This window comes from Carettochelys insculpta, chromosome 1 (genome assembly GCF_033958435.1).
Source record: "Carettochelys insculpta isolate YL-2023 chromosome 1, ASM3395843v1, whole genome shotgun sequence".
NCBI lineage: Eukaryota > Metazoa > Chordata > Testudines > Carettochelyidae > Carettochelys > Carettochelys insculpta.
In genome coordinates, this window is record NC_134137.1 from 307,670,984 (window position 1) to 307,687,500 (window position 16,517).

The following is a 16,517-nucleotide window of genomic DNA, read 5'->3' on the forward strand; positions in this document are numbered from 1 at the left end:
GCTTCCAGTTATAGTACACATGTACTTATCATAAGACAATTGTTTAATTTATTTAATTTGTAGAGACACATTTTAAACAAACGTAAGCATTATAAAAGAATGCAAATTTCAGTATGTGACACTATTTTGTACCCTAACAGATCCAACAGAAGAAATAGTGAAGAGAAGTAACTGTTTGAGAAACATACTGATAAACAGATGACCTAGATAGATGGTCTGTCACTCAGTCTTTGCCATAAATGTTTATAGAAAGGCATTAGAAAACAAGGTTTAACAAATTCAAATGCATCAAAAAAGAAGTGATGTGAGGTTCTTTTTACATTGTCAATTTGCATATAAAATTGAAATTTAAAAAAAAAATTAAACTTCACTCACTAAGGTCAAATCTACAATAGAAACTTGTCAGTTTAATGATGCCGATGAGGGGAGTGATCTTTTTGCTCCCCCGCACATAGCTATATAGTAAGGTCCTAGAGTGTGCAATGCAGAGTACACAACCCTACTCTTAAGTGGCTGACCCCCCACTTGTACATATACAGTAAACCTATTTGATATGCACGTGTCAAATGCGCATATATCACATGAGCATGAGTGGAGGGGGACCCTGGAAGCTGCCATCCCAGGCAGCCACAGGGGTGTGGGATGGGAGGGAGATCCCCCATCAAAGGGGAACAGAGCTGGGGGCTTCAGCCTCCACTGTGTGCCCCAGCTTCAGCCACTGCCATACGTCCAGCCCCAAACTCCCACCCCCCCCAGATCCAGATCCAACCCCTGCGAACCTGCCTCAACACCACAACCCTCCCCTGCAGCCCTAACCCACCCCAGATCCCTAACCCCCTCTGTCTCCCTCTTACATCCTAGCCCACTGCCCAAGCCCCTGACTTCCGTGAATTTCAGGGTATGCAAGGGTTGTGCACGTATCTTGGGGGATTACTGTACTGTCAAAAGGCCTCCTATAGCCACAGCTATGTGATGGCATACAGTTGTTTTGCTGGCATAGCTTTTCTCTGCTATTAGGAGGGTCTACACCAGCTGGGTTTAGCAGGATAGCTGTCCTGGCAAATTGTAATATTGATCTATCTCAAAGGTCCTGAAATAGACCTATGTGAGTGGATTGCTTCCCTTTGATTTTGACTGGCAAGCTGGTATGGAACTCATTGAACAATAAAAGCACTCATTTCTCCATTAAAAATAAAAATTGGAGCAATCAACAGTATTAACAAAACTGCTAATAGTCTGCCAGTCAGTAACTAGTGCTTTTCAACAAATGCTCCTGATGGAGGAGCCGGAGGAGGAGAAGACCAGCTGGCCTGTAATGAGGATGCCTGGTAGCTAAAGAACCTGTGACTCTTCTCTTCATTCCCTCAATCTCTCATGTAAACAAAAAACAAACACCAGTAGTATCAAATGCAAAAGCTTACAGGCCAAATCAGGCTTCATTTACTCATGTAAACAGTTCAGTTGACTTCTACTGAACTATTCCTGTGGGTAAGGACAGCAGCAATTAGCTGTGTGTGTTACTATGTCACCAAGCTTGTGCCAGTTAGGTCTTCAAATACCTGCAGCAGTGAGCAACTTCCGGTGTACTGGCTGCACACAGTTCATTGGGGTTAGCCATTGGTAGGCCACCAGATGATTTGCTTACCTGAGCCTCTGCAGGCACTGCTACTTGCAGCTATCAATGGCCAGGGTTCACCTGTTTTGGCCAATGGGACCTGTAGGGCTCTGAGCCTGTGGAGGCTCAAGTAAACCATCTAGTTGCCTGCTAGCGGCTAATCTTAATTTGCTTTAAGAATTCGGGTTGGAGTTGCCCTACTGCTGAATTATGGTGAGCGTTCACCTCTATCAGATAGTTCCCTTGGATTAAGGGTTGGGCATAGCTTTTTTTTATTGTATTTATCTATTTTCAAATTACATACCCTTGTTAATACAAATTATTATTGAGTAAGATTCTCCCCTTTCCCCCATGTTAATAACAGAAAAATCTGCATAGGGGTAGAATAGTCCAAAGCATTCCTGAAATCTTTCAAATGCCTATTAGTCACTTGCACTTATTTGGGGATAATGCTTCTGTAGGTACCAGACTGCTCCAAAAGTCAATACAATTAATGATGGCCTTAAAACTAGAACAGTGATACAATATTGTTCACATGTGGCTTCGTCCCAGTCTGGATACCACCCAGAATTACCTATAAATAAAACAAGAGGAATTATTTTCAAGTATTATTATACTTAAACTAACAAATTCAAGAAGCAGGATCTGATTGTGATACATACTTACGACTTTCTCACGTTCTGGATTTTCTGGCGAGAGAAGAGAAAAGAACATAACTATGTTTTACCAGTTAGAAACGATTTTTAATGAAAAATAATTGAGTACTTGGTACAAAATGAGAAGCTGGGGGACCTGTGCTTTTCTCAGTGGGATGTAGTAAAAATGTTTGCTTCCCTTTAATAAAACATTGAAATATGTCCAAACAAAGAAATCTGAGAATCAAGTATTCCTACAATGATACTCCAGGATTGGCTGAGATAAATTTACTCATAACTCACCTGCTGCTTTTAGCCCCTACTGGCTGAAATCAAGGAAATGGGATTTGGTAACAGCAACTAATGCTACTGCTACTTTCTTAGGCTCTCTCTGAAGGAAGGAGAAGGATTTGAACAGGAGCATCCCCCTCATGCCCTTAAAAAAGCCTCTGACCCTGAGTTCTGGGATATTGTGATTTTGGGGTTTCCTCACTGGCTTTAATTGAAGCTATTCCACTGTGGATAGATAAATAGTGAAAGATTGGCACAGAGGGACTGGACACCCTGGGTTTTCCTCCCAGGCAGATGCCCTAACCCTGGCTTATAGAGTTGTGTTCTCTGTCTCTGAGCCAGTGACTATTAAGTTTTTAACCACAGCAGTATAGTCATTTTCTGAAAACTTTGTAAGCCGGGCTGCTTCATATTCCTTTTGAATAGCCAACATATTGCCTTTCTACCTCCCCACACCAAGCACGTGATAGGGTGTGAATCAAACACTTGCAGGAGATTGGGCCTAGCTGTGTTTTTGTAGCACTGATGGGTGTATTATCCTTGTTGCCTTCCAATGCTCACCAGCTTACTAAATTTCTCTTGCCACCTGGGGTGGGAAAGGGGTTAGATTTCTTCAGACCCTCTTCTCTTTCTCTACCATGTGTGGCTTTTGGATGTAGACTTTCAAATGTACTTGAGCGCAAGTGACTATTGTCTTGTAATGGTCTGTTGGTATTATGTCTTATTGCTGGGTCTTTTCCTATGTAATGATTACATTAAGGAGTTTCCTTGTTACTTACCACATAGATTGTTTACACACTTCTCTCTGTTGCATTTGCTGCATGCTGTTCCTGTTGTATAAGGTTGTGTTGGATAATTTCCACTGCAAAGAGGAACACTTTTATTCTGATATTGACCTCCTTGGAAAGAATTTGAATATCTTGTGTTCACATTTTTTTTGGAATTATCAGAAAATATTATTTTTTTGGAGTTATCAGAAAATATTACCACAGGGTTCATTGCACACCGACCATGGAAATGGAAGAAGGCATGAATGACTGAACGCCATGTTCAAGCACAACTTCATTAAAACTTATGCTTTTCTTGAATTTAACACTGCCAAATTTCAACTTTCAGGGACTGAGAAGTTTGAAAGTGTGGTATACTTAATTGTGCTACCGAATTATTGTTCTCTTTTGAAATGTGCACTGCGCCTTTCAGTACAGAGAACTCCCTGCCAGACTAGCTGGAAATCTATAAGGGAGCTTTTATTTCAGTTCGTACAAAGACTGGTATAATCAGTTCTCTGTCCCTCTTTCTCAACTTCCTTTCTAAAGACTTTGGTTATGGTTACACTAGCGAGTTTTGCTGGCAAAACCCCAGTTTTGTTGACAAAACTCATGGCACATGCATGTGCAAATGGGATTTATTGACAGGATCTGGACAAAACACAGCACTTCTGCCAGCAGCATTTTACCTCAAAGCTCGGCAATGGGCAGCCCTGTCTGCTGTGCTGCCAGGTGTCTTGTTTTGTGGAGAGAGCAGCTGGGCAGTCTGGCTGCTCTGTCAACAGAGCAGAGTACTCTCCCACTTGGCTTTTGTGTGTGGCTGCATTCTGTCAACACAAGTTTTGTTGGGAAATCTCTTCTGACTGACTTCTGTTGACAGAGCACTGTAGTGTAACTGTAGCCTATGAGTGCAATTCTAGCCCCTCTAAACTCAATGGGGCCAGGATTTCACCCCATATTTGGTTTTATATAATAATCTCAAGTAAACCCTCCTCAGGACAGAACATTCACATTAAGGATGAAGTGGAATTTAACGAATCCGTAGCTTTTGTGCTCTCCCCCTGCAGAGGGGTCTACATCACTAAATCAAATGGTGCACTCATGAAGCTAAGGCCAAAATGCAGTATGGTTTAATTCAGTTAGCTCACGTGCTGAAGGATAGAATTTCAGTGTACCAGCAACACAGCATAATAGGAGTTTCAGTCCGCTCTTTAGTGGTGGTAAGGTTGCTCGCTCACACAGTATGAAGAGAGATGTATTAGAAGGCCATGCTTGCTGCAGTTACACTTCATAAAACGCTGGGTTGATGTATTTGTGAGTACAGTTTTATAGTCAATCTTGGTTTCTCTAAGGTATGTCTGCACTGCAACTGCAGGCAAGGGATGATGGCAGCATGTAAACCAACTAGCCTGCAAATTGAACCCACATCAACATGGGTTTCAGTGTGGGGCCATACTAGCTTGCCCGAAACCCTGGGTACTTATATGGACTGTGAGCCTAGAACCCTAAGCGCTTACTTGGGTGGCAAGCCTAGGCTGGAGTCATTGCTGCTGCAGTTTTGCTCAGGTTACTACTTGCTCTGGTTAGATTAAAAGTAGCTCAGCTACATCTCACCTCCAGTTGCCTTGCAGACTTACCCTACCTGTAAAATGACATACTTAAGTTGGAGAACCATCCCTTCTGTCCTTCCCTAAAGGCCCACTGAATAACTAAAAGGAGTGGAGAGGGTTACACAGATAAGGATTCTGTGTTTAGGAATAAATACCCTGAATTCATATTTAAAAAATCAGCACTGACTCTGAAACGTCTCAAATTTTTATGCATGCTGAGCAGGAGCATCAACTGTGGTTTGACACCAGTCAGGTCAGTTGCTCAAATACCGAGTGCAGTGCACCTTCCACCGTCTCTTATACTACCTTTTTCTTTGCCTCCATTATTCATTCCAGGGGGTAGACCTTTTCCTGGTCATAAAGACTGCGGCATGGCTTCATCTGGAGGATCTTATGGCAGCTTCAAGTATTACCTGGATGGCTTTACCTGAAAGTAACACAAATCACTCCTCACCTGCACCACAGCCTTTTAAAATAATTGTAACAAGGACTTACGCTGGCCCATAGTTGCAAATGAAATGTGCTGCATTAGATCCAGGAAACCCTGTTACTGTAGGGCAGAAGTGAACAGCACAGCCAACTTTGTAACTTGTCGCCCAAACGATCTGAAAAGAAACAGAGAGAAAGCCGTGCCAGTCTATATACTATCCAAACAAAAAAGCAGTAAAGTAGCACTTTAAAGATGAACAAAATAATTTAAGTAAACTTGCATGGGACAGACCCACTTCTTCAGGCCATAGTGGGCCATTCTGTTAATGACTTAAAAGTCTGTGTTTTACTGAAGAGGAATTTTCAGAACAGTCTTGAAAGAGAGGCTGCTGAACTCTCTTTTATATTCAAAGTTGATGTATTAACATGTGGTTTGAACCGGGATGGGAATTTTCTGGGTCACTATAGGGGCTCGTTTGCATGCTTGGCTTAATCTAATTCTTGACTCCCCCCAGCCCCTCTACTCTCTGATTTGCTCACCTTGATCATTTTTTTTCTGATTTGTCAACCTTGATTACTATTTTTGGTTCTTTGTGCCTTAAATATTGAGTCTGTTCTGGTCTGGCTATGGTCTGAAGAAGTGGGTCTGTCCCACAAAAGCTCACCTAATAAATGATTTTGTTAGTCTTGAAATTGCTACTTTACTGCTTTTTAGTTTTGATCTGAAAAGAAGTGGGCATACACTCCCATAAAATACCTGATTTAACGTTCACTGAACTATAGCGGGACACCAGCTACTGTACTTGTGACACAGAATTGTTGAACTAAGAAGAATGTATCCTAGGGATTCTTCACAGTACAATGTAGGCCCAGCTTGACGTGAATAATTGGATGTGGGTGAGGCCTCATTTCTTGGGAGACAGGACCAGGGAATTAAATGGGTCAGCAGGCTGGAGACAGAATGTACCAGCTAAGAAAAGGTGGAACATATAGGATATCATTTACAGTGGAATATAAAAAGGTACCGAGTTAGGCCATGTCTACATTAGAGACCTTACCACTGCACAGCTGTAAGATTTCCCATGTAGCCAGTGTATGCTGATGGACAAGAGCGCTTCCATCAACATGATTAAATCACTCCAATGAGCAGTGATAGCTGTCTCGATGGGAGAGTGTCACCAGCTGACATACAGCAGCTTGCACTGGTACTTCTGTTTGTGCAGCTTATGTCATTCAAAGCTTTATTTTTCACTCTCCTGAGCAACAAAATTTATACCGACAAACCTGTGTAAATATACTCTCATTTGTGTGGACAGAGAACGCTGTGCAGGGATTGGCTTCTATAGTGTAATCAACCCAGTTCCAAATATGTAGTGCAATGTAACATTTAAGTGCATGTACAGGAAAAGACATTAAATTCTTGAAAACTGGAATTCTGGAAAATACTAGCAAACTAATGTATCCAAATTCAGCTCATCTCTCACTAAGCTCAGTTTCCCCACTTGATGAAGTCAGTAAGGTTACTTACATTTATTTAAGAGCACACTTTGACTCAGAGTCCCTAACGTTACCTTTATCCAGTGAGAATGAAATGCACTCAGCTGAATTCCTGCCTCCAGACATCGCAGGAATGAGACTTTCTTTGGATAACCACTAGTCCACCCTATTTTAACTTTTTATAGCAATTTTAATGAATTTATTGCCCACAAAAATGCTAGCATGATACTCCCAGAAACTGAAATCTCTTATCTATAGGCAAAGCTCAACAGCTCAACCTTCATGTTCGCATGATCCTTGGCCTCTTTTCAGTGAGACTTCTAACAGGAGACACTGATCCTTATCTGCTGTGAACTGGACAGATGCCACAAATTCATGTACCATATAGGCCACTGATCAGTCAGAAGGCAGTTGTTTCAAGACTTTTTATATAAGCAAGGGCTGTATTTATACGAAAATATGTAGCTAGCATAAAGCAAACCTACTACTGGCACATAATGATACATCTTTTTCACAAATATTGGATCAATAAAGTTGCCATAAATAGATTCTTGATTGCACAGCTCCGAACAGTAATAATGATTTTTTATCCACTAACAATCCAAGCCTACTGTTTTTGAATTGCTGACCTAAAACTGAAAGACCTTGCAGCCAATTTCCAGTCTCACTCCATTCTTATTTTGAGCAACCCTGCACTGCTATTACTAGCCTGAGGGTCTGTATCTCATTCCTTGCCAGGACAGTGTGTTTTGTAAGGGAAACAAAATTAAGCTTAAATTTAAAGGGTAAAAAAATCCTCTTTATTTCAAGGCTCCTTTCTAAATCAGTGAAATAAAAAGAGCATTCACACAATGTGACGACAAGACTTGGAAAATAATGTATTGACTTGGAATAAGAAACTTCCACTTCAGATTACAATAGCCAAAAATAATACTGAAGTTCAGATAAAAAAAAGTAACAAATTACTTACCTGAGTGTAATGACCACACACTCTGGTGCAAGTGTTAGTACTATAGGTATAGTCTGTGAACTCATTGTACCAACTAGTGATAGCATCAGTCACAGAAAAAATTTGAAGAGAGCCAGTCCAGATGTTTTCTCCAACAGCAGTGAAGCTAGGGTGAGTCTTCCCTTTTATCTTGAGATAGATATTATGTTTAAACTGACATTTCTTTGCCCAGGCTCTGGCTGTCTTTGCCAAATCTGGGTCCCAGCTCTGCCAAATGTAAAAACAGAAACAAACCATTTTCAGTTACAGTGGCATGAGTAATGTGAAGGAATTTCGCGGGAGGCAACTCACAGATGTGAAAGTTTCATATATTCTGCACGTCTGTGTATTCCTGGCCTCGTCAGAGAGCTTCAAGAGGGAATTCTGGGGATTCAATAAAACCAACTGATGACCAGTCCCATTTTTGTTAAATTTAACCAATCATTTAGACAGACACAGCAATGTTCTGGTTTTTCTGGACTCCTGAATTTATAAGCCAACCACTAAAGTTGTTTGGAAAACAAATGTAGGCTTTTAAACTCTTTAGTCATAAACGAGATTCATTACTGTGTTAAAAAACTAATTTTCAAGAGCACTATTAGTATTTCAGAGCAAATTAGTGTTGTCATCTGTTCAGTTTTAGGGGTTCAGGATAATTCCAAATGTTATGATTTTTTTGTACCTTGGGAGTGGCAACCCAAGAGAAAATCCTACCTGTGTAAATGGTTTACCATTAAAGTCACCACTAGGTGCACATGCCCACTGGCAGAGTCCCTTGCCTTTTAGGTCAAGTCATGTACATACCCTGCGCCAAACTCTGAGTGGCTTGAATGCTTCCTATAAATTTCACTCTCAAATTTTGTAAGTGTATATGTTTGCTCCAAATCCATATTTGACTAGGCAAACATTAATTTTCCTGTGCAAACCAGATTGTCAAAAAGCTATATGTGCAATTTGTACTCTCAAATTACTGTTTGCAGAGGTGTTGGTTTGGCTTTTCATTTGCTTTGTGCACACAAAGCCTCTTTCAACTAATGTAAAGTGGAATCTCTGAAAATTCAGCTTTGGGAGCTTACACTTCTAACTTATAAAAAGGGGGAATTTTATAGTGAAAATTTGACACTTCAGTTAATTCCATCTTTCCATGAGGTGTTCCGGTTTTAGAATATTTTTAATTTGTGGAATTTCTCTGTTGCATTTCCTGACTGCTTCAGTTTCTATAAATAAGCTTTCTTTACAAATTAATCAGTACTGACTGTTCTGTCAAGGACTAAATGATCACTAGAAATATAAACACACACAAGGAGACCTCAAATGTTATAAAATATATCTTAGACCTGCATTTGATGAAGTGGGTCTTTGCCCACCAAAGCTTATGCCCATACATTTCTGTTCATCTATAAAGTGCCACAGGACTCCTCGTTGCTTTTGCAAAATGTATCTTATGACAGTCATCTAAGTACAATACTAGAAATATGCTGTCAACTGCATTATGTTACAGCAATATTAAACTGAGAGGTTATTTCTAAATATATTTGTAGAGAAATGTTCCATAACCCACTACAAATATATAGTTTCCATTTATTTTTGTAGCTAAGACTGTAAAAGTGAATTGTGCGTAAATCAACAAAAGCTAAGATCTTTTTATCTACTGTTTAGTCACTAACTTCAAGATGAGGTCTTTCCTTTCAGAACAGTGAGCTACAATGTCAATTTTTATGGATAAAATCTTTGCCTCTTGCCAGGATTTGTCTCAAAACACTGACATAAAAACTATTTGGCTAGGTCTAAACTTATTCCTATCAGCTAATAGGGGATTTCAACCTTTGCAGGGTCCTTTCGAAAAGGAGCCCTGTGTATACGAGCTGTGTGCAAGAGAAACAGCACTTTCGAAGTGTTGTGGCCAGCAGCATGCTAATGAGGTGCCGAATATTCTTTTCAGTGCCCCCTTAGTATTCTCTGATTTGGCCATTAGCATGCTCATTTCCATGTTTTTCCCAAGTGTAGACATGGCCTTCGCCTGACAAAATGTTACAGTGAGTTTGTTTTTCCTATTTACTATCATCAAGGTCTTCTGTCATTACTTTAGACAGACAGTTATTTGATATTTCCTTACGATAGATCCTCTTGAACAAATATTTACAAGAGATTGCTTTCCAGTTCCAGACTTGATATTATTACAAATTAAGAGTAATATTCCTGTTTACATCTGTGCAGCTCCTATGAATTTTTCATAAGAAAGAGACCCAGTCAATTGATGAGAATAGCAGATTTGGTTCAGAGAGTTTTGGGGACCTGTTTTGTAGATTTTTGTTCTTTTCAATTTCATTTTTCACCCCATCCCCAAAACAATCTGGCTACGTCTGCACTAGAAGTATGTGTTAGTCTATAAGGTGCCACAGAACTTCTTGTTGTTTTTGAAGATACAGATTAACACGGCTACCTCTCTGATATTGATAACTATTATTTGCTATCTGTGTGAATGCTTCTGTGTTCACATAAACAAAGATTAATTCATATACGAAGCTCGTAAGAGTGTGTAAAGAATGGCAGTTCTTGGTAGAAATATCACATTGAAAAAATATTCATTATCTTTCATCGGCAATGGCTCAGGCTAGCTTCCAGACTCCGTATCTTGGGATTATTATGGGCAAGTTTGTACTCAGGTAACCAGCCCACAATGCCACTTGAGAAACCTCAGCAACACTGCCATTTTTAGTGAGCCAGCTGGAGCAGAGCTAGCCCATGTCTGCTTATCTGTGCAGGGAAGCATGCATCCTGTAGGCATACCCAAATTGAACAGATCATGAGCAGTCGAAAACTGTTGAACACTTGCAAGAAAATATTTGATCCAAATCCCATTGCAGTCATTGGCAGTCTTTCCCCTGATTTGAATGACCTTTGGCTCAGGCCAAGGAGTGCATTAGTACAAAGTGATTTCTGAACGGGGAAGGGGTTAAATTTGTCAGTTGACTTGTTTGCCATGAAGAATTTGACATTCTCTCTTCCTTGATAATGCCGCCCCAACCTCCCAGTAAGATAGCCTCAGAGGGGTAGCCCTGTTATCCCAGGACTTTGAAATTGAGGAAACTCTCAAAGATTTTGTTGTCTGAAGAGAACAGCAGGGTTTCCATTATGTACTTACAACACATTCATCATGGTAGTTTGTGAGTCCCTTGAACTTGGGAAAAGGGAATTACTGCTGCAGTTGGCAAATGACAGTCCTCTGCTTAAGGGGATTTTGTGTATTTGTAGTGGTAGGCTGGATTTGTCTGTACCCCAGCATGGGATGGGTAGATACGGCACTCTCAGCTGTAATAATGAGGTGAGTGGAGAGCCTGAATGATCCTAGAACTGACAACCAGGGACTTTATTCCTGATTAAATTTGTCTACTGCCCAACCAGCACCTCTAGCTTCTAGGACGGCCAGCAGCTGTGAATAATCTTCTTGTTGGATGAAATCCAAAGAGACAGCATTGTGGATAATCAAACAGCTTTAAATGCTGCAAAGTGATTTGACAGTGTCCTCTTCCAGTACAGATCTGCAGTACACAACCCAGAGAACAAGATGTGGAGGGGGAAAAAAGCAGCAAAAGAGCATGTTTAGGGCTCCGCATAAATCAGACAGAGCACTGCAGAGCTGTGATCATCAAAAACATGGAGGCTTTTCATAACATAAATCTCAAATGTAAGAGTGAGGGTCAAAAAATCAACCAGAACCCAGAGGAGGCTTTGAGGAAGAATACATCTAGCTGTGAGAACTGGAGTGTCATGGAAGTGGTGCTAGGCTTTGTTTTGTTGGGGTCCTGTTACTTGTTGTTTTGCAACTATGATTTAAGGAGGGTTGGCATAGCTGAGCTTTTGTAACCCATTACAAAAAAAATCTGTGTGAGAACCATTGCAATATTCACTTCACTGTGTGCAAGCAGCTAGTAATATTGTGTAATATCATTGAAGGTTCCCTTACCATGTGAAGCATGTTGCTGGCTGCTGGTTTCACCTGGGACCGAAAACGGTTATGAAGCGTCACACACTCCTCAATAAACTGCTTATCTTTTATATCAGGTAAAGAGCTTGATTCATAAGAGTAACAGCAAATAGAGAGATCCAGTGCTACCAGCACAGGAAGGAATGGTGCGATTTTCATGATTCTCAAGTCTCTCTGATCTTCCAACTTCGAAAGCAGAATATTTTAGCCATATAAGGTGCTCTTGGCTCCTCGAATAGTGTTTTGGCTGGAAGGCTTTCAAGCTGAATTTTGTCTTCAAATTACATCTGCTCACTAGGCTATTGGTAACAGGAAATGAATCAGCTTCAGCAGCCTTGAAACAAGAATGAGGAAACTGTGGTAAATGAATTTTGCACTGTAGTTGTGAAGTTTGTTTTAGATTTTGTTTAAAAAAAAAGTTCCTCATGAAAGAAGCTCCACCTCCTGCTGCCCATCCACTTCCCCCTTTTTTGTCTCCTCTCTAATTTACTTTTCTTCACATGAGACCCTGGCAGGTCTTGCCTGGGATAGAATTTGGCCATTATTGTAGTTTGTAATCACTTAAAAATTGTGGTCTATGAGGTGAAAACAGCTTGTATTAATGTCAGTTGTAACAGTTAATTGAAGATCCACTCTGAAAGAGATGCTGTGAAAAACTAATTTATCTGAAATATAATAGAAACCAGTTGTCTGTTCATAATATTAAAGCATGTTAAATTTTACCCAAGGAGAAATCTGAGAAAGATCAAGAACTAATTAAAGTGGCAGTTTGAAGAATATTTCTTACTGATCATCTGTTCTCTGCTATGTACTTGTTTTAGCCATTAGTGTTAGTTTGTTTCTCGTCTACAGCTGATAAGTGACCAGATTATAACAGTAAAATACTGGGACACATTGGGGTGTCATCAGCCCTGCCCACACTTCACCCCTGCTCTGCCCCAGGTCCCACCTTCTCTCAGCATGCCCCTGGCCGCTGCATCTCTTCTCACCATACAACCCACTGCTGACTTGCTGCATCCCTCCTCAGTCACCCGCCGACCACTACCCCTGCATGCCTCCATCAGGCTTCCTCCCCATGCTGGCTCATCTCCTCATACCCCCTCATCACTTCTTGCCTCCTCACTCTTCTGCCTGCTGCTTGCCTCCCTTGCCTGCTGCTCACTTGAGCCACAAGAGGAGTCAGCAGCAGCAGTGCCTGGAGCCAAAAGTGACTCCTTAAAGAGCCGCGTGTCTCCAGAGCTGCAAATTGGCAGCCCCTGTTCTAGGTTTACCACACCCTAATGCCATTTGACACTCAGAAGTGACATGTTGTGGTGGGGAAGCAGCACAAGGGATCACATGCCTCGACCATATCTCTGGCTGGATTTACCCCTGATTCTGCCAGGCCCCCCTCTGCATGTTCTACAGGTTGACTGCACTGTTTGAAGAAGTACTTCCTTTGGTTGTTCAAAACCGGCTGCCTATTAATTTTATTGAGTGACCTCTGGATGTTTTGGTATGTGAATGGTAAGTGCCACTTCCTTATTTACTTCCTCCATACCAGTCATAACTCTGCCATGAAGCCTCTATGAACTCCATGCAAGTCCCAAGCCGGGATGAAGGAGGAGGGCTGGTCAGATGTGTGTCGATGCACTGATCATCAAACAACATGAATGAAATCTGATGCCAGTACAACTAAATGATAAAAGATGCCGGCTCAGATGTTGCCTGGATAAACAAGGTCCGCGATACCAATTGAGCAGTCGGGATTGGGTCAATAAGTTGGCTACCGAAAGAAAATTAAAATTACAACTAGCACAGATGCTATCCATTGGAACAGGGAACGTCCGAACACTGTGGGCAACTAGAAAATTAGAGCTGCTTTGGAAGGAGATGGAGAGACACTGATTCAATATACTTGGACTGGCAGAGATGAGTTGGACGGGATCAGGAGATATATGCGGTTGCTAAGTCATTTGATCAGGAAACGAAACGAAGCATGAAGCAAGAGTTGGATTCCTTCTTAGCAAAACAGCTAGAAGAGCATTATTACGATACAAACTGGTGAGTGAAAGAATGATGGTAGCAAGATTTGAAGCAAAACCATTCAACATCTCAGTCATTCAGGTATATGCACCCACGCTGGACAGTACAGAGGAAGAGATTGAGCTATTCTACAAAGACTTGACAAAGACGGTGGAGGAGATACTGAAGACAGATGTGTTGATCATCGGAGGAGATTGGAATGCTAAGGTTGGAACAGATAATGAAGGTTGGGAGAGAGTCATGGGAAGGTTTGGATATGGAGAAAGAAACGAACAAGGTGAGAAACTGCTAGAGTTTGCTACAGAGCATGAGCTGGTGATCTGCAACATGAGATTCCAGCAAAAGGACTGTAGGAAGTGGACATGGCGATCGAATGACAGGAAGTCCAAGAACATGATAGAGGTGATTTTGATAAGATGGATAACATCAGTACAGTAGTGCCAAACTTTCCAAGGAGTGGATATACACTCAGACCACAGTCTAGTGATCGCAAATGTCAAGATAAAACTCAAAAGAAAATGTGAGACAGATTTTAAGAAAAGAAGAGATGTGGCAAGGCTATGTGAAGAAGGAACAGGGAATGCATACAGAGCAGTGCTTGAAGAGAAGATTAAGAATATCGCCACAGAGAAAGACCTAGATAAGACAGTGGTGGGGATAGACATCGCTATAGAAGAGGCAATTGAGCAGACTGTTCCACAATAGGAAAAGATAAAAAAGAAGTGGATTACCAAGGAGACACTAAAGCTGGTTCAAGAGAAGAGAGAGTTGAAGATCAGAAGAGATGTCTCTGAGATGGCAGAACAGTAGTATAGGGTGAAATGCAATGAGGTAAGGAAAGGAGCCAAAAAGGATAAGGAGAAATGGTTAGAGGAGCAATGTGAAGATATAGAAAGGTATTACGATGAATGTAAGACCAGGGAAGTGTATAAAACAATTAGGAATATTAATAGGAAATGACAACTAAAGCAGATGGTGATCAAAGATGAGAACGAAGAAGTGCTCATGAACAGGGAGAAGACTGTGCAGCGATGGACGAGATATTGCACAAACCTATACAAAGTGCAGTTGGACCCAACTGTTGCAGAGAGATGATTGAAGAACTGAAAGAGATATCTCCACAGAGCATCGAGATCAAGACCGATATTTCAAAGGAGGAAGTAGAAAAAGTAGTGAAATGACGAAAGAAGAACAAGAGCCCTGGAAATGATAAGATCACGGGAGAGATGATCAAATATGGCGGAGAAAGCATGAGTCAGGAAATACACCGACTACGTAATATAGCATGAAAAGAAGGGAAGGCAGCTAAGGAATGGATAAGATCTGTGCTAGTGACAATACCCAAGAAAGGAAGTACACTGGCGTGCAAGAACTACAGAATGATTCCCTAACGAGTTATCTAGGCAAGGTGCTGCTGATGATGCTGACTGAGAGACTAAGATCGCAGATAGAAGAGCATCTAGCTGACGAGCAAGTGGGGTTCAGAAAAGACAGAAGTACCATACAGCATATATTGGCATTAGGACTGATAGCGGAAAAAGCTCGATGAAAGAACAAGAACGTATAAACTTGCTTCGTGGATTTTCAAAAGGCAATTGACAGTATAGATCAGAAAGTGACTTGTGCAGTGTTGGAGTCAAACGGAGTGGATAGCAGACTGATATGGTTGTTGAAGGATATCAATGACAATGCAGAGGCAGCGGTGAGAACATGCAGGGAGTTGAGAAGTTGATTTAAAAGAAGCAGAGGTACGAGACAAGAAGATCCAATATTGCCAAGTATGGAGAGAGCAATGGACAAGAACAAGGAAGAGGTAGAAGGGGTATCTGTGCATGGGAAAAGAATTAACAACTTGAGGTTCGCAGATGATATATTATCATTGAGGAAGATGAGGAGAAGCTAGTGAAAATGGTGCAGGAGTTTATCGAAGAAGGGAAGTGGTACAGACTGATTATGAACATCGATAAAACAAAAGCAATGGTATTTGGAGATAAGGAAATAGGAAGGAAGATCAGCGTCAATGGTATTGAACTAGAAAATGTAGAGAAGTTCACATATCTGGGGAGCAACATAACGTACGATCTAGACTGTAAGAAGGAAATAGTGACTAGAATAGTGAAAGCAAGAGCGAATTTGAAGGCGATGGACAAGATCTGAAAAGCAAAGCAATTAGCTTAAGAACGAAGCTGAGCATCTTGAAAATGTGTACATTCAGCAGAATGTTGTATGGATGTAAGACACGGGTGATAATGAAAGATTCGAAGAGAAGAATATTGGTGTTCGAAAGGAGCTCTTACAGAAAGATTCTGAGAATAGGATGGATGCAGAAGGTCACCAATGAGGAATTATATAGAAAGATACAGCCGAAAGAGAACCTGCTGCAGAAGGTTATAAAATGGAAGCTACAACTCTTTGGGCATATTTGCAGAATGAACGGTGAAAGAAAAATCAAGACCCTGGTATTTGGCATAATGGATGGTTCAAACAGGAGAGGCAGACCCCACAGAGAATGGATAGATGATATAGTGGATTGCTGCAGAGCTAGTCTACAGCAGCTAAGCCACTCTGCACTGGACAGGGAAAGATGGAAGGAAATAGTGAGAGAGGCATCAGACACCAACAGGCGCTAAGCCCACGGTTATAGATGATGATGATGATGATGATACCAGTCA

At 41.1% G+C, this 16,517-nt stretch overlaps 1 protein-coding gene across 1 annotated transcript; it reads right to left on the reverse strand.

Moving 5' to 3' along the window:
* Nucleotides 1-119: 119 nt before the first annotated feature.
* Nucleotides 120-12,529, reverse strand: LOC142022602 (glioma pathogenesis-related protein 1-like). The gene is made up of 6 exons (XM_075012636.1): nt 11,800-12,529; nt 7,815-8,060; nt 5,414-5,523; nt 3,321-3,403; nt 2,278-2,304; nt 120-2,189 (listed from the first exon to the last, which is right to left on the reverse strand). The coding sequence occupies exons 1-6, from the start codon at nt 11,977-11,979 to the stop codon at nt 2,038-2,040; spliced, it is 798 nt and encodes a 265-aa protein (XP_074868737.1). The 5' UTR covers nt 11,980-12,529; the 3' UTR covers nt 120-2,037.
* Nucleotides 12,530-16,517: the final 3,988 nt, after the last annotated feature.